We start from the raw sequence: 18,797 nt of genomic DNA on the forward strand, positions 1-18,797 counted from the left end.
CCTGGGCCCTGCTCATGGTTCCCTGGTGACTGTGCATCCCCAGTGACTCTTTAGGGCACCAGTCCTCAGAGGGCAGCCTTGTCTGCACAGCCCAGGCCTGGCTCTGGACTCTGCTGCCCCTAGGGTCCCACTGTGCTGGAGGCAGGTTTTTCTGCACCCAATGGGTGTCTCTCAAAGCTCAGGACTCTTGGCTCTTAGGTGGGGTCAGGGGCAAGGTGTATCAGTGACTGGCCCTTGCTGAGGATGGCTGACCTGGCCTGCAATGAGCTTCGCCCCCAGATCAGACTGGTAAACAAGGTGTGACCAGCAGCTGGGCAGAACCTTCTGGCCACAGTGGCCCCAAATTCCCAAGGCCATGGCAGCAGTTGCAGACTGGGTTCTTACCCACCCTGGTTATGGCCCAGTGCACAGACTGTGGCACTTGGCTGGTAGCTGGGAAGAGTCCCTGGGAATTGAAGAGGAGCAGGTGCCAGATCTGAGAAGGTCTAAATCAGGGAGTGATGTTTTCAGCAGTAGGGTCCATGGGCCAGGGCACGTGGCCATCCCAGGGGCCTGAGGTCTTGTTTCACTGCAGGAGGGCATCTGCTTGGGTCAGGCCCATGTTCACACTGTGCTTCAGTGCCTTTGGTTCCCAAGGGAGACTTGGGGCAGATCCTCTTTCCTGGGGCCCCTAATCTCTAGAGAGGAGACCTGGGAGTTAGGCCACCAAGGGTCAAGTCTGACACTGACATGCCCCTCTCCTACCAAGGCTGCACACAGGGTCTTGTCCCTTGACAGCCTCCCTAGGCAGCCCCAATCTGGTTACATACAATCCAGCCTTGTTTGGGCCTGGCTGTGTCCTGGTCCCTGTTTGAAACCCAGGATGGTCCTCCACTCACTCCTCCTGCCTGCCTCCTGCAGCCCACATGGCCGAGCTGGACACTCCAGCCGGTTCTGTGGCTGGCCCCTTTCTGCCTCAGACCCCTGTGCCTTTGTTTATTTTTGGTCTGGACACCCCTCTCTCCACTTCCAATTTCCTTCCCCTGGTGGCTTGCGGGACCCAGGTTCTGTCCCTGCTCCCCTGCAGGACTCAGCATTAATGGGTGACCCTGCCCTGTGGTGTGGGTTGGGGGCTGGGGTACCTTCATCGCTAGGAGTTGCACAGGGCTCTGTAGAACATCCACGTCAGACCCAGATGCTGCTTACCTTAGGACCGACCACCTACTCACTGGTGCCCCCCTCAACCCTGATTTCATCATAGGCTCCTGGGGGTGATTCACAGGCAGGTGGTCAGTGGCTACACTTCAGGGAACTGGCCTGCAACCCACCAGGGTCTTCAGCCCCAGCGTCCCCCTCCCTGCAGATCCATCCACCCATCCACTCGGGGCTTATCCTGAGGTTCTTCCCTGACCCTCGAGGGAGGCTGCCTTGGTAACATGTTAACTTGCCCTAGAGCTGTTCTCTGCTTTGTGCATGAGACAAACAAGCATCCAGGGCCTCTCCAACCTCCCCTCCTGGGTGAGGCATGGTTCTGTTGCTGAGGATACAAGAATAAATAACTGCCCCAACCGCACCCCCCCGCCAAACAACCTTACTCGCATGGACCTTAGTTTCTAGAGAGGGCAGATGAACAATAAATCGACAAATTTATATACAACATGCCAGATAGGGACTTTGAAGAAGGAAACAGCAGGGAGGGAAAAGCATGAGGGCTGGGCTGTCTGCTAAGAGGTAGGGGGAGATTTGGGAGAAGGCTTGACCACCATGTGGACAGGGAGGGAAGATCTCACCTGGGACAGTGGGGACTGGGTGCCACTGCATTGGTGCTGAGGGCCTGCTGTGGTTTGACCACGGGTTTTGGGGCACATGATGCTCCAGTAGAGTCTACAGCCCAGGGATCTTGGCCATCTGGGTTGATCCAGAGCCCGGCGTTTCGAAGCCAGTGTGGCAAGCAAGAGGGAATTAGCTGGCAAGAGGCCAAGGTGCCGAACTATATACCCAGAAGTGGGACTGAAGGATCATATGGTATTCCTGTTTTTAATTGCTTTAAGTTTTGTTTCAACTAGGTTTTTGGTACTTTTAGGGAAAGCTATTCTGGGCTATTGAAGTGTTTGCAATGATGGTGCAACTCTATCGCCACCTGGTGGCCATTGGTGTGTTTGCAGCAGCAGGTAAAGTTGTCCGTAGAGAGGGTTCTTGAAGGTCTTGAAGTTTTGATTTTCAGGTGCCTTCCTCAGCATCCACATCAAGCAGTTATCTGGCCTTTGCTTGAGCACCTCCATGGATGGGGAGAGGTGACTCTATTATTTGGCAGCCAACTCCATTGTTGGATTGCAAATGAGAAGAAAATGATTATTTATCCAGAGGAAAAAATTTCCCCCTTGTAATATTGAAAACAATAGGGAAGCTAGTTGGTGGGGAAATCAGGGTCTCAGGGCAGGTAATTGATAGGTCAGGATTAAGTTGGGAGTGTGATTGTGTAATAGGGAAGAACAAATCCGACTACATATTAGATCTGTTTCTTTAGCTCTAACCCTGTGTTCTGCTTCCTGTGTTTAGTCTTACTGGTTCCGCACATTTTGTAAAAAAATGTTGCCTATATCCTGAAATTTACAGGATAGTCCATTCTCAAGGCTTTGACCTTTAACAGTGTAATACTTTCCCATTCATCTGGAGATAAAAAGTTACAGAACAGAGAGTAACATTTGTCTTGTTGGAGGTTTAATTTACAGGAACATCATGACCTGACCTAGGTGGACAGCGGCAAGAACAAAGGATTTTGGCATCAAGAAGTTTGCACCAACCAGCCACACCTCCTCCTCTTTTTAGTATAAAAGGAACCTGAATTCTGACTTGGGGAAGATGGTTCTCCAGGACATTAGTCCCCATCTTCTCAGTCTGCCGGCTTTCTGAATAAAGTCATTATTCCTTGCCCCAGTACGTCATCTTCTGATTTGTTGGCCTATCGTGCAACGAGCAGAACGAGTTTGGACTCTGTAACAGTTGCCTGAATGAGCCACTTTCTTGGCAGACCCCAGGGTAAATCAGTTCTCTGTTCCAGCTATTTCCAGAGATCACTAAGGTTCTGATTCAGTAATGACAGTGATTTAACCTCATTTAAGATGTATTTTATGCTTCTATCCTTGGCCAGATGTGTTTGAAAGCAACTGAAGCTGAGTTTCGACATGAGATGAGAGCTGAACTTTTCCCTGATACAGACTAGTGGTCTCAGCTGGTCAGGATGAAGGTATTTTTCTTGTTCTACCAGGGCTGACCTATAGGTACTTAGGTTACAGTACTTAATGAACAGAACAGTCTGACAAGGACAGGTGCAGAGCCTGAGTCTCCAATGCCCTTTGGGAAGGTGGGGCTGGGGGATGTCTATCTCCTCTGAGAGCAGTAGGCTTGGTATCCAGTAGATGCTAATTAATGTCTCATCCTGTCATTATGTGATGCGGCAGAGAGAAAAACCTAGGGCAGCTAGGAGTAGAGGAGTGGGGAAGGCTTCATCATTTTTTAGTGTTGATTCCTTAATTCTTCTGTGGTCAGGGAGCATGATCTGTGTGGTTTCAAATCTTTGAAATTTGTTGAGACTTTATGGTCAAGCGTACGATCAATTCTGTCGTTTATGCATCAGAAAAGAATGTGAGGGGGGAGGGTATAGCTCAAGTGGTAGAGTGCATGCTTAGCATGCATGAGGTCCTGGGTTCAATCCCCCGTACTTCTCTAAGAATAACTAAACAAACCTAATTACCTCCCCATACCAAAAAAAAAAAAAAAAAAAAAAAAAGAGAGAGAGAAAAGAATGAAGTCTGCAGGCGTGGGGGCAGTGTCCCATTTTTGTCATATGCTAATCCTATGGTCCAAATATCAAATATCCCTTTTTTTTTTTTTTTTTTTTGGTCTGCTACTTGTTGTGGACCTATATTCTACCCCAAATGGCACATGATTAGAATGTTGGGATGGTTTCTCACACAGCATTGATGTGGTGTAACTAGCTGCTATTGGAAAGTAGACTTGTGTGAGCTAAAGAGCCCTGGGGAAAATGAACAACGTACTGTGGGGGCCACAGGGTGGAGGGGGCCCACCACTTAGGACTCTTGGAATTTTGTTGGAAGTGAGTGGGAGGAAGAATTCCGGAATCCAGAGCCACTGTGACTGTGCCTGCCTCCTGATTGTTGCCCAGTCAGGTTTTCCAGGGCTCTCCGGGCAGCTGTGGATAAAGTTCTGACTTTGAATCAGACAGACCTGGTTGTGAATCCAGGCTGGCTGTGTCTAGCTGTGTCTCTTTCCTGCTTTAAGCCTTGGAGTCCTTGGCTCTACAAGGGGAGAGTCTTTCACCTTTCAGAGTTGTTGAGGGGTTGGAGAGCTCATACTCGGGACTCAGAAAACGGGCTCTTGTGATGTTATTACAAAACGCTTTCTCCTTCCTTCCTTATGCACAACAACCTTGAAAAGGAGAAGTTCGTGTCCGTGTTTCATTTGACTGTTCTGAGTGGGAAATAACTGAAGGAGGTCAAGTCAGGACTTGAGCCCAGTCTTGGACTCGAAGGCTAGCACTTCAGTGCCCTGTTATGTGTAACCATCTGTTTCGTAGTTATTGGCCAGGGGAGCAGTGTGGTGCAGTAGAGGGAGCATCTACACTAGGTATAGGTTCAATTTTTCAAGACTTTCCATGGAAGTTCAACACACGGGAAAGCGCACAAATCCCAAGGGAACAGTTGGATGAATGTTCACAAAGTGAACACACTCAGGTAACCAGTATCCAGAACAAGAAATAGACCATGACCAGCACCCCAGAAACCCACTTTCTACCCTGCCAAGAGTAACCACCACCTGGACTTCAAACACCATCGATTTTTTTATTATTATTACTTCATTTTTTATTGAGTTATAGTCATTTCACAATGTTGTATCAATTTCCAGTGTACAGCACAATTTTTTAGTTATACATGATCATGCATATATTCATTGTCACATTCTTTTTCACCGCGAGCTAACATAAGATCTTGTATATATTTCCCTGTGCTATACAGTATAATCTTGTTTATCTATTCTACATATGCCTGTCAGTATCTACAAATTTCGAACTCCTAGTCTGTCCCTTCCCACCCATCTCCCCCTGGGCAACCACAAGTTTGTGTTCTATGTCTATGAGTCTGTTTCTGTTTTGTATTTATGTTCATTTTCTTTTTTTTAGATTTCACATATGAGTGATCTCATATGGTATTTTTCTTTCTCTTTCCGGCTTACTTCACTTAGAATGACATTCTCCAGGGACTTCCATGTTGCTGCAAATGGTGTATGTTATCATTTTTATGGCTGAATAGTATTCCATCATATAAATATACCACAATTTCTTTATCCAGTCATCTGTTGATGGACATTTAGGCTGTTTCCATGTCTTGGCTATTGTAAATAGTGCTGCTATGAACATTGGGATGCAGGTGTCTTTTTGAAGTAGGGTTCCTTCTGGATATGTGCCCAACCATCAATTTGTTTTGCCTTTTTAAAAAACCATTGTGTAAACTGAATTTCACTTTATGTGAGATTTACTCTTATTGAGGGTGGTTATAGCTGGTTCATTTTCATTGTGGGGTTTTTCCATACTGTACCCGTTCTCAAGGGCATGTGGAGTGTTTCTGGATTGGCATTACAAATAGTGCTGTTGTGAACAACTGTCCTGGTAAACTCATGTACATATTTCTGGTTTATACAAATCAAGGAGTGGAATTGCTGGGGATGGGTTCAATTTCCTTAGGCCATTTGCCACTTACTAGTGCTGTGAATCAAGGCAAGTTATTTAGCTTCTCTGAGACTTCCTTTTCATATCTGTACATTGGAAATGCAAATACTTGCCCCTAAGGGTTGTGGCCGGCACTTAATACCTGCAAGGCGCCTGGCCCCAGGATAGCCCCACTTCCTTTTCTCCTTCCTCTGCTGTGCCAGAGCCCCCTCTGCCCAAGCACACAGCTCTTCTGCCAGGTGCCCCCTTTGCCAGGAATTCTCCGCATGAAGTTGGAAAGCTTGCCTGCTACCCAGGGCTGGTGGGGCTGCCTTTCCTCTGCCCATTTGCAGGCTCTCCTCTGTGATTCAGGCACTGGCACCCAGCCCACCAGTAGCTTGCTGTGGTCACTGTTACCACTAACAAGTGTTTTTATGATGGTTCCTGCTAGAGTCTGGCTTGCTACGTATGTTTTCCTGGAGAAAGGCCCAGCAGAAGCAAGGAATGAAGAGGGGAGGGGAGAGCTGGCTGAGATCAAGCCCAGGAATCTAGAACTGGCTTTCCTCTCTTACTGGTCTTTCCCCACAGATCTCCAGACAGAACTTTTTCTTAAGCCCCTGTATTTCCCTATCTTCCTGGAACACCTTGAGTTGGGAAATGAGGGAAAGAGTGGGCCAAGTGGGGAAACTGCCAGGGGGTGGGGGGTGTTTTGTCAAAACAGAGATGACTTCTCTGTGTAATGGCAGCCTGAAGCCTTGCGTTGAGAAGGATTCTGAAGGTATTGTCCAGGCTCAAGAAAGAGTGCTATGATTGATTGGTTATGTCTGTTATGTGCATGGGACTTGGTGGTGATGGTACACATGTCATGCATGTATTTTCTGTGATCTCTGGCTTAAAGATGTTGGTAGTGTTGGTCAGAATGGACATGTATTTGATTTAGAAATATAAATAGAATTTTTTAATAGGTGAGTTAAATCCCTTTACATTTGTATAATTATTGGTATATTTGGTTTTATTTCTACAATTAAACTTTGTGTTTTGTCTTTACTGTTCTTTTCCTTTTCTTTATTGATTTTACAAAGTTTTCTGTAATCTCTTGGTTTCTTTTCTCTTCTTAGCTGGTTTTGTAACATACAAAAATATTTATCTTATTTAGGAGCTATTTAAAAATACTTTTTAAAAAAATATGGAATGCTTCACAAATATACGTGTCATCCTTGCACGGGGACCATGCTAATCTCTGTATTGTCTCAGTTTTAGTACATGTGCTGCTGAAGCAAGCACTAAAAAATTTTTATGTGTATCTGTTATTCAGTGTTTCTACCTTTCTGAACAATGCCCTCCCTCCCCTACACTGTTTTTATCTAGAAGCTTTATCTTTATTTTTTTAAGCTTTACCATTTTAAATGCAACATTGATGATGATTTTCTCAGTTCATTAAATTCGTTTATATATTTTATAATGTACTTGCTCATCGTTTCCCTTAGACATTACATTTTCTTTTTGCCGACTACCACCACCATTACTACTAGTAGTGGTTAATATTAACTGAAGGCTTCCTTTATACTAGACAGTGTCCTGATAATCCTACATGTGTTGAATCCATGATCCCCCACACCATCCTGTGAGCTTCTCACCCCTCCTCTGTGGGTGAGGAAACAGTCACAGAGAGGTCAGGCAGCTGCCCAAGGTCAGCAGGAGGTGGCTGAGAGTCCATCCTTGAGTCTATCCTGTGTTTAGGTTTTGTATTCTGAAATCATTTCAGATTTACAGAGAACTTGCAAAAATGGTACAAAGATTTCTCTTGTACCCTCCACCCCCAACTTTCCCTAATGTTAACATCTTACAAGACCATGGTGCACTTAGCAAAACTAAGAAATTCCCATCAGTACGGTACTACTGATTAAATTACAGGCTTTATTGTATTTCACTGGTTCTTCCGCTAATATCTTCTTCTGTTCCAGAATCCAACACAGTATATACTACATTGCACTTACTATATATGTATTTTTTGTTTGTTTACTAGCTCTGTATTTTTATATAAATTTCAAATCTTCTGTGATATATATATTTTAAATATATATTACATATAAATATATATTTATATATTTAGAACTATTTTTATTAAAATATAACATATATTTATCCATAATATATAATATAATATATATTTATAATATGTTATAAAATATATTAAAATAAAATTAAAAAATTTTTATTATGGAAGATTTCAAATTTATATAAAATACATTTAAAAATTATTTAAAAATATAGTATATAATTTATATAAATATATAATATTATATGATCTAATATATATTTACATTAAAATATATAATAAAATATATTAAAGTGTATTTTAAAACTTTTTATTATGGAAGATTTCAAATTATATTAAATATATATTTGAAGCTATTTTTATTAAAAATATATATCTAAATTACCTAACTTAGATATACTATATAATATTGTATGATATAAATATACATTTATATAGAATATATTAAAATATATTATAAAATATATTAAAATATATTTTCAACTTCTTCTTATGTAAAATTTCAAATTTATATAAAAGTAGAGAATCGTAAAATAAACAAACTTATATAAAAGTGGAGAGAATAGTAAAATTTATCCTTAACTTAGCTTCAACAATGACTAACTCATGACCAATTTATTTCATTCACACCCCAAACCAAATTACTTTTTTTTCTTGGTCCTGTTGGCCTGTAGTTGGCAGACATGTGCCACATACATCACTTTCTTATTTCACCTGCTTCCTATATGACAAGTCTCCAATCCATGCATTTTATTAACCACAGAGCTTCTTTTTACCAAGAAGAAATCTTTTGTTTTTGACTGTAGTGAGTTTGATATTCTTATATATTCTTTTTTTGAATTTTATTTTATTGAGTTATAGTCAGTTTACAATGTTGTGTCAATTTCCAGTGTAGAGCACAATTTTTCAGTCATACATGAACATACATATATTCATTGTCACATTCTTTTTCACTGTGAGCTACCACAAGATCTTGTATATATTTCCCTGTGCTACGCAGTATAAACTTGTTTATCTATTCTATATATACCTGCCAGTATCTACAAATTTCGAACTCCCAGTCTGTCCCTTCCCACTCCCCTCCCTCCTGGCAACCACAAGTTTGTATTCTATGTCTATGAGTCTGTTTCCAGGAAGAAATCTTTATGTAATGCTTTGTAGAAACAGTTGAAGGGATCAAGAGTGGCAAAGTTTGATTACTTAAAAAAAAACTTAGTTAAAATTTCCTCCTGAAAAATTTTCAAAAGATTCATTTTTTGCTGTTTTAAAAAGTGTGTATTTTAATTTTTTGACCAGACAATGCATTCATGTGTGTTCACAGATGAAAGTTATTATAGGTAAAAAGTCTCTCTTCCCTGGCCTGAAGTCACTCAGCCGTCTTCTCTGGTGCAGCTGACATTAGGGAAGAGAGCAACATTTTCTATAAGGGATCAGATGGCAAACATTTTAGGCTTTGTGGATGGACCCCTGTACTAGTGTATACTTGAAGAGAAATTCTGTGCAAGTTCAAGCACATCCCTCCACACGTCCTCTGCCACAAATCAACAAAAACAGTGGCATGGACTTGGCTTTGATCAGTTAAACCAGGGCTTGACAAACTACAGCCCACAGGCCAAATCCAGCCCATCACCAGTTTCTGTAAATAGTTTTGTGGGAACATATGTTCATTGTCTACATAGTGCCTTGTGGCTGCTGTCATGTTACCAAGGCAGAGCTGAATAGTTGTGACAGATACCGTACGGCTTGAAAAGCCTAAAATATTTACTCTTTGGCCCTTTAGAAAAAAGTTAAACTGGTCTCTGAGTTACACCACATGGCTTAGCCTTTCCACGTCAGTACAGAAAGAGCTTCCTCATTCTTTTCACAGCAGCATACTGTTTCATCACATGGCTGCATCATAATTCCTTTAACCAAATACTCCTAATGGACATTTAGATCATGTCTGACTTTTGCTGCTACAAATAATGTTGCAGTGAATACTTTTGTACTTACCTCATTGTCCACATGTGTGAATATATTAATAGAATATATTAGGAGTGGAATTACTCCCTTATGTTGATAATTTTTATAGCCAGTGTCAAATTGCCCTCCAGGGAGGTTTACCAACTTATTCTCACCAATGTTATGAAAGTGCCCTTTTTGTCCCACTTCTGCCAGCAAAGTGGCCTTACGCCTATCTGTCAGGTGGAGGAAGAAAAGCATCTCAGTGTAGTTTAGCTTGTACGCCTTTTATTCTGGTGAGTTGCGTCTCCTTTTGTGCTTTTAAGGAGACTGCATCTCCTTTATGCTCCTGGTGGTTTACTCTCCTGGTCTGATGATCTTCTGGGAGATGGTCAGGAATGGCGTGTGGTCCTCTCTCTCTGACTCCCCTGTGTCGCTATCACAGACAAGCTTCTGGGGGACAAAAGTCTTAAGGACGAACATGGGATGGCAATTCGTGCTATCGACATTCCAGACATTGGGGTTGGGGAGCCTGGGGGACACCGGAGGGGTGTTTCCGTCCTGCTTTGAACTTGGAAGGCTGACCTTCAGAGGGCTCAAGCTGTCCTCTTCCTCCGCTGTGCCTCTGTTGACACAGGCAGCCTCGTGCTCCTCCGGCTTTTTGATGGGGACCACGTGGCAGGCGTTGTATTTGCAGCTGGCCATCTTTTTGGCTTTCTTGGGGTTCTTTCTCCTGCATGATGCCAGGTGGTACTGAAATCTGCTGAGTGGGATTCAGTGGTGAGGATTGTAAGGGCAAATTTCTAAGGCTTCTGGCTCCATGGGAAATAGTTCTTGAAGCAGAATAGCTCACTGCCATGGGTCAGAATGAAGTGCCCTTCATGGAAAAGCCCTTTGGTAAGAAGGATGGAACAATCCTCTGCACCAGCCCGGCCCTTGGAACTTACGGGCGAAGCTCTTAACTCATGGTCCCTGTTCTCTGGGACCTCTGAATGGTGGATAGGAAGAAGGACAAGGTGCTGTTAGGAGCAGCACACAGAGAACAGATAGTTATCAAATGGCACATGAGACGGAAGACTACACAAAGCAGGTGCAAGGGCCAAAATCCACTGCAGCCCCTCAGGGAGGTAAAGAAGGTATATGCCAGCCCGCCCATGACTCAAAGCCACAGTTTGTGATGTTGCTGACCAGTCACAGATGGTCACAGTGGGCAGCGTGAGTCATCAGGAAAAGGCTGCTTGTTGTCCATCACTTTCAAGGGACAGGGCTTCAGGAAAGCTGCCTGCCGTTCAAAGCTGTTGGTGGCATGTCTGTTGTCATTTACCTGTCTTTATACTTACATGTTTAATATAATTTCTGATATATTTGGGCTTAAATCTACTATCTTATTTTGTGCTTCCCAACCTACTCTTTGGTTTCTTTATTTTTTTTCTCTCTGCCTCCTTCCCAAGGGAGAAAACCCAAAGTCCTGACTCATTGTGGGGGATAAATGCTTGGCCAGTGCTCACTGGGGGCTTCTCTGGTTCCGGCAGACTCTCACTCTGCACTGGTGGAAGTTCTAGTGCCTCCAACCAAGCTGCCCGCTGTAAGGAATGAGAAGCCCACAGAGCCACGCTCACTGTGCCATCCACTGCATGTCCTGTGCACCAGGACAGCTCCTCATGTACTCTGCTGCAAAGGATTCCTTTGTAAATGGTAACTCCTACAGCCTTCATGCGACAAGGGCCCATTTTCTCCAAGCCTGCCATCCAGTATTGAAGGAACTATGACACTGGCCCTACTGGGAGTTAACAGGTGGCCCAGCCCCTGCTCTCACGTGTCCCAAGAGTCCAGCATGGTGTTTGTGAATGATGCTGACAGTGTTTTTTTGTTCCCAGTCCTGTAGCCTCGTTCATGCTCAACCAGTGATGGCCCAGGCTCCAATGGTTCACGCAGCTGTCAGTCTGCAAACGGAGATGATAATGAAAGCACATCTTCCGTCATTAAAATCCACATAATAAGGAACAGGGCATTAGCTGTTTTAGGTTTCTTTGTGGTCAAGCACCCATTAGTGAGGCAGGTCCACATTCAGTCCATTATGGAGAGAGAGGAGGCTGGGCTCGTTAATGATTCTAATGGACATCTTGAATGGTCCTCCAGCCTGCAGTCTTCTCCCAGCATTTACTTCGAGGCTGGGATCTCGGAGGTCGCTCACCATGGCAACAGGAAGGGAGAGAGGGATGCAGACACACCTGTCTGGGCAGCACTTCTCAGGCCTGTGCACGTCTGAGACCAGTAATGCAGGCGAGTTCAGATCTGCTTTCTGCTCCTTCCCTTCCCACACTGATCATCTTGAGAGATGCTGCCGACAGCTGAAGGTGCAGGCGTGGGGAAGAGGTCGCAGAGTGTGCAGGAACAGTGTTTCCCGAAAATGAACGCTTGTGTGTCCTGGCCAGTGAGTCAGCCATTATTAAGGGGTGGGATGGAGGATCCAGAGTCACTGTGAATCTGAATTCTTCAGGCTCTGATGCCCTTCAGGCCAGCTTCTCTCCCAGTGCCGGCACCCCCTCCCAAGCATCCCTGGAGGACGGTCATACAGCGACCAGGAGCTCCCTACCTCCCCAGAATGTTCCCATGTTAGGTTTCTCATGCTGAGCTGAGCTGAGCTGCCTCCTCATGGCCTTTATCAGTTAGTGTGAACTCTGGTCCCAGAACACCCTCCGGGGTGTAAGGACATCCTCAGCATGCCAAACTCATGCCATGTGGACGTGGCACTGAGGTGGGGGAGCCCCTCCATCTCTGGCTCCTTGCATCTCCTTGCATGTCCAGCAGGCAGGTGTGGACAGCCTAAGGAGCCATCTGAGAAGCTCTGGTCCCTGCTTCTCCACGCTGTCCTCCATGGGCAGTCCTTGTCCGTCCGTTCTCCTTCGCTCCCTCCCTCCCTCCCTCCCTCCCTCCTTCCTTCTTTTCTCTTTCTCTCTCTCACTTGCTTCCTGCTCCCTCCCTTTTAATGGGCTTCTACAAGTCTAGGTACCTTACCGCTATTTACAAGTAGCTGCATCTTAAATTCATCAGTTCTACGATTTGTATGTTTTATGTCTCATTAATTTTTACCTCTACTTTGAATCATCTCCCTAGGTTTATCTTGTTGCTTATTTTCCAGCCTCTTGAGTTGGATGCTGTGTTGACTTGCAGTTTCCGCATTGCATAACACACCCTCTGAGATTTGCGACGTGGTGTTCCAGTTGTCATTATGTTCTGAATGGCCTGTAATTGCCATTTTGGTCCCTTCTCCAATTTGAGTTATTTAGGAATAAATTTCCAAGTGGTTTAATTTTTTTTCCTGTTTATCCTTTTGTTTTTAATTTCTGTTTTTATTGCTTTGTGGTCAGATAATGTGGCCGGAGAAAGACTTCTTGTTCGTACCTCGGAGGTTTTCATTGTGCCCTAGAATGGCTTCTGTTTCTGTCATTTTCTTACTGATGCTTGAGTGTAATGTCTTTTCTGTTTGTATTTACTTATGACACGGAACTTACTTTTTCCAAGCTGGCATACCTTGGAACACAAATCCTGCAAGGAGCTCAGGGGGTACTGGGGCCATCAGCAGGGACCCAGGAGGTCCTGAGGCCGACCCACCGTGTGCCCTGGTGCCACTCAGTGTCTCCTGGGTGCGGCCCCTTCTCCCAACACCTCATACTGCCTGGGGCAGCTAGTGCTCCATGGAACATGGCTCAGAAAATTCTGTTTTAAGGTTTTCTCTTATTTCTTGAGGAACAACTATTTATGAAGGGTCATGGTACAGGCATTCCTCATTTTTATGGCACTTTGCTTTCTTGCCTTTTTTTTTTTTTTTAAATCAGATTAGAGGTTGGTGGCAACCCTGCATCCAGTGAGTCTGTTGGTGTCACTTTTCCAACAGCATTTGCCTGCTTCATGTCTCTCGGTCACGTTTTGGTAATTCTTGCAATATGTCAGACTTTTCATTGTTGTTGGATTGGTTATGGTGGTCTGTGTGATCAGTGGTCTTTGATGTTACTATTGCAGAAAGATTACAACTCTCTGAAGGCTGAAATGATGGTTAGTGATTTTTAGCCATAAAGTATTTTAAAATTGAAGTGTGTACATTGTTGTTTTCTTTTCTTTTTAGTGAAGTGCAGTCAATTTACAATGTTGTGTCCGTTTCTGGTGTACAGCATATTTCAGTCATACATATACATACATATATTCATTTTCATTATAGGTTACTACAAGCTGTTGAATATAGTTCCTTGTGCTGTACAGTAAAAACTTGCTTATCTATTCTATATATAGTATTATTACCTGCAAATCTCAAACTCCCAATTTATCCCTTCCCACCCCCTTCCCCTACTAGTAATCATAAGTTTGTTTTCTATGTCTGTGAGTCAGTTTCTGTTTTGTAAATTTCATTTGTGTCTTTTTTTTTAGATCCCACATATAAGTGATATCATATGGTATTTTTCTTCCTCTTTCTGGCTTACTTCACTTAGTATGATGATCTCCAGGTCCATCCATGTTGCCGCAAATGTCATATTATTCTTTTTTATGGCTGAGTAATATTCCATTGTATAAATATACCACAATTTCTTTATCCAGTCATCTGTCAATAGACATTTAGGTTGTTTCCATGTCCTGGCTGTTGTAAATATGTACATTGTTGTTTTAGATGTAATTGTGTGACTAGTGCACACTTAACAGACTACAATGTAGTGTAAACCTAAGTTTTATATCCATGAGAAACCAGAAGATTTGTGTGACATGGGTTATTGTGATATTTGTTTTATTGTGGTGGTCTGGAGCCAATCCTGCCATATCTCCGAGGTCTGCCTGCACACATTCCTCAGGTAGGACCTCTCCCTTTGGACCTCTGAGCCTATCCATGAGTCCTGAGCTGCTTCTCCCCTCACTTTTACAGAAGGAGGGGAGTGTCCTTGTGGGATCTGCAGGATGCTGTGTCAGTGTCAATTCAGGTGAGATTTACTGTCCTTTTGATTTGCAATCTTGGAGGCCCCATTGCCTGAGGGACCCATCCGAGGAATGAATGTACATGGCAATGAATTCACTGCTGTGCCCAAAGTTCTCTCTGTTTGCTTTAGCAGCCTGAAGTTAGCCAGACCCCTTTCCACACCTGGCCACAAGAACAACTCAGACCTCATTCCAACATCAGTGCCAGGGGTGTGAAGTAGGGCCATGGCCTGAGTTGCCATGAGCCAGCCCTCCTGTACTCCCCCAGGGGTTACTTCAACACTGAATGTTAGTCCCCTATGGCTGCCCTGTGGATTTGCTTCCTTGCCCCCTGCTGCTTGGAGCTCCCCAGTCTAATGGCGTCCTACAAGGGATGTGACTCTGTCTTCACTTGGGTTCTCCCAGAAGCAGTTGGATTCTCCCAGAAGCAGAGCCTGAGACAAGGATTCAGGTGCAAGTAGTTTAATCAGGAAGTGCAGGTAAGGATGAGGAAATGAGGTACATTTGTATATCCACTCACATACAGATACTAAAAAAGAATGAGACAAAAATCAGGATGGTGTATTTTCTACACTTTCTAAAACTTCCACTGAGCATATTTTCCATAACAACAAAAAAAAAAAGCAAAAATCATACTTAGGAAAACATTTATGGAAATGAGTAAAGACTTACGAAAGTTAAGGTGTGAATGATCAAGCCAGCTACCTTGTGGGCATCTGAAGGCCTTTGGGGGTAACTATGGGAAATGGTACAGAACATACAACTCAGAATTACCCCAGCCAAGGGATGAGGGAGCTGGCGAATGTATATGCCAACTTCTAAGAGAGTCATTTGTTGAGGGCTGTTGTGGGAGGGTTTGTAAATTCCTCAGCACTTCCACCCTGACAAGCATGGGCAGGTCTGTGAACAAGACCCCCCACACAGAGATACAGAGCCAGGAGGTGGAGATTTTAGGGAATACTGAAAGTCCCCATGGATATGGGTAGTGTAACAACCACTTCAACTTACAGAGATTTAATTCTTATTTGGTGATTTATGGTGCTGTCAGTCCGACCAGCTCTCAAAAATTTTTTTCTGATTTGTAGCATCTGCCGATTTCCATGGTGTAAACACCCCTGCCATGGCCAATGTCAAGCTACCGATGGTTTAAACACCAGCTCCCAAATTTCAGCTCTTGTGAGTCAGTGGGAGCTCCATCCAGCACTCCGACAGTCAATGCTTCCCTCACCTGGACCTTCCTGGTGTTACATTTCACTGCAAGGTTGCGAGCATGTGGGTAGAGTTTCTCCCTGGTTTACACGCTTGTAGAGAATTTCCTGTGTTTTTCCTTTGACCGTTTCAGCAGACATCCAGCAAGAGCCAGTTAAATGCATTTGAGGACGAGGAAGGAAAGCTTGCTGCCCTTGGTTCACTCCAGCATCTTCCCAGGAGGAGCTGCTGACCTCATCGGCCAGATTGCAGATGAGTGAGTCCACTTTTACTCGTGGGAAGGTCACCTGATCTTCTACGTACCCCCCTCGTGTGGCTGGGTGGGTGCTGTCTTGCTCTTTCTTGGATCTCATTTTCTCATACACTTGCTGTGGTTTGCTGCGTTGCTACATAAAATACAGGACATCCAGGTAAATCTGAATTTCAAATAAACAATGATACTTTTTTAGTGCAAGTATGTCCCAAATATTGCATGGGACATACTTATGCTGAAAATATACTTATGCACCCCAATTGAATCATGTCTCAATACACGATGGCTGCATTTTTCCCATGTTAGAAAGATCCTAATGAAAGCACCTATTTTTTTTTTTTCTTTTAAAGTTCGTGGAGGTCTAGTTAGGTCAAGTATAGAAATTTATTTCCCTATGGGAATGGGATCTTAACCTCAGCCACATTATAGGAGGAGGGATAGTTGTGGAATTTTCTTAGGAGCTCAAGCTTCCTAAAACAAGTAGTTGAAGCTGGGGAAGGAGCAGATAAAAATAATAAAATTAATTGTTTATATTCATTAATAAATGCTGTTGTGCCTAGAGACAATCAATCCTATAACATGCCAGTTTTGGGGATTTTATTATTTTTTTGTCATTTATTGTGTTATTTACATTTCTTCAAAGCTAAGTAAATATTGTTTTGATTTAAAAAAATTAAGCACTATTTGGTGTTCATCTGAAATTTAAATGTAAATGGGCATCTTGTATTTTCACTTGTTCTGTCTGGCAACCCATGAGCTGGTGACTTGTCTGAGGGGTCCCCTAGGACAGCTGACTATCAGATCTGGATCTAGCTTTCCATGGAGCCTCTGGTTAGGGCTTAAGCTTAATCATAATAATGTGGAAACTTGTTTTCTATTTTCTTTTGTTTTTGGAGAGTCTGTCCCCCGGGAACTTTACAAGGAGGGGCGGTTGGCAGTGCAGGATTTGGTATTCCTGGGTCCTCCAGCAAACCACCATCAAATATCAGGAAAACCTCACTAACAATTTGGATTTGCAGTGGGGAGGATATAGCTCAGTGGTAGAGCGTGTGCTTAACATGCATGAGGTTCTGGGTTCAATCCCCAGTACCTCCACCAAAAATAAATTTTAAAATCTAGTTACCTTCCCCCCAAAAAAACAAAAAATAAAAAAAGAATGCCTTGTTTAAAAAAAATTTGGGTTTGGGACCCAATCTAAGTCTTTTATGAATTTAATATGTGTACATTTATTGTGTCACCTGTCATGTTTGGTTTACTTCTGTCATTTTGTTTTTAATGAGCCATGCTTTCTGGAATTGGTTTTCTTTGGTTGCTTAGAACTCATACATCTTGTTATTTAACTAAACCAGAGGTTGTTTTAAACACAAAAATCTTGATTTCCCATCACATGCTTTTCCTTCCTCTTGTATATCTCATTTTTTGGGGAAATAATTTGGGATTTTTACAGGCAGATGATTATGAACATGGTTAGTTATAATAAATTATTTAACATAGTGTGTATTTTCAGCTTTAATATTTATTTCTGATAATTGGCAGTGAGTTTCATGCCTCATTATTTGCAGTCAGCCCTGCATTTTTGCATTCTGGCTGTTACGCATTCTGGTTGTTAGTTTCTATTCTCTTTGTACTGTCTCTACCCTGTGCTGTTTGGATTCTTCAATCCTACCCTCTGCCACCAGACCATCAGATGCGGGAGTCCGCTGGGCTCCATTTTCTCTTCTCACTTTTACTGTCTGTATGCAGACAATGCACCAGTAAGCATCTCAAGATCTAAACCACCTGCTGAGTGCAAATCCACGAATCCACCTTGTTAATTAGCACCTCCCTTTGGACGTTTCATGGGATCCTCACACCCAGCCTACTCCAAACCGTCTAAAAACAACCTTCCTGCTCTGCCTGGTCCTGTGTCAGCCAGCGATGCCACCACCTGTCCATTTCCATTCACTCCTGCAGAACAGGGGCCCTGACTCCCGCCCCCATGTCTGATCCATCTCCAAATCCTGCCACTCTTAACTTCAGAGCAACTTTTGAATCTATACGATTTTCTTCATCCCATCACCACTGCACTGACCCTAGTGACTGCTGTCTCTGGTCTGGTCTAAGGTCTCCTAACTAGTTCCCCACCTCCCCTCTGGCTTCTTGTCTAGACCAGAGAGCCAAAGAAAGAAGGTGGCAGGGAAGAAATATCACCATTTCTCTCTCCTTCCAGCTTCTGGGACCTGGGAGCCAGCCAGCAAGTGTGTCTGGGTGGTCCAGGCCACAGGGGCCAACTTCCGGGGCACAGAGCAGGGCAAGAAAATGGGTGGGGTGGAGTGGGGTTGGGGATGGAGAAGAGCTAGCACACCCTTCTGACTGACTAGCTGGGGAAATAGGCCCAGACGGGGAAGGACTTGCCTAGGGTCACTTAGCAACTGAGGGGCAGAGGACACCCTGCCCGACCTCCTTGGATTCTCATATCAGAGCACATCCCAAACTGCGCTGCTGTATTTCCTTAATGCACAACTGTGTTCGCTCATTTTCAAACCTTATAAAAAGGCATCAGAAAATGCAAAAATGTAGAAAGAAGAAAACCACATGTTGGTGTCTATCCCTCCAGATTTCCTCAGTCCGCATGGACACACACATCTAATAAAAGTGGGAGCAGGCTTTATTAGGCGGGACAAGGGGGG

General features: G+C 43.7%; 1 protein-coding gene and 2 non-coding genes across 3 annotated transcripts; 1 reads left to right on the plus strand and 2 right to left on the minus strand.

Annotated features, from left to right (window-relative positions):
* Nucleotides 1-6,884: 6,884 nt before the first annotated feature.
* Nucleotides 6,885-6,988, minus strand: LOC123617967 (U6 spliceosomal RNA). Its single transcript, XR_006726293.1, has one exon. It is a non-coding gene; the product is annotated as a U6 spliceosomal RNA (small nuclear RNA).
* A 3,073-nt stretch (nt 6,989-10,061) lies between these two features.
* On the minus strand, nt 10,062-10,526 carry GTSF1L (gametocyte specific factor 1 like). Its single transcript, XM_045519397.1, is given in 2 exon segments — nt 10,062-10,172; nt 10,248-10,526. Coding segments are annotated over 2 exon segments (390 nt in total).
* A 6,624-nt stretch (nt 10,527-17,150) lies between these two features.
* TRNAV-AAC (transfer RNA valine (anticodon AAC)) lies at nt 17,151-17,223 on the plus strand. Its single transcript has one exon. It is a non-coding gene; the product is annotated as a tRNA-Val (tRNA).
* The last annotated feature ends 1,574 nt before the right edge of the window (nt 17,224-18,797 follow it).

This window comes from Camelus bactrianus, chromosome 19, assembly GCF_048773025.1.
Source record: "Camelus bactrianus isolate YW-2024 breed Bactrian camel chromosome 19, ASM4877302v1, whole genome shotgun sequence".
NCBI lineage: Eukaryota > Metazoa > Chordata > Mammalia > Artiodactyla > Camelidae > Camelus > Camelus bactrianus.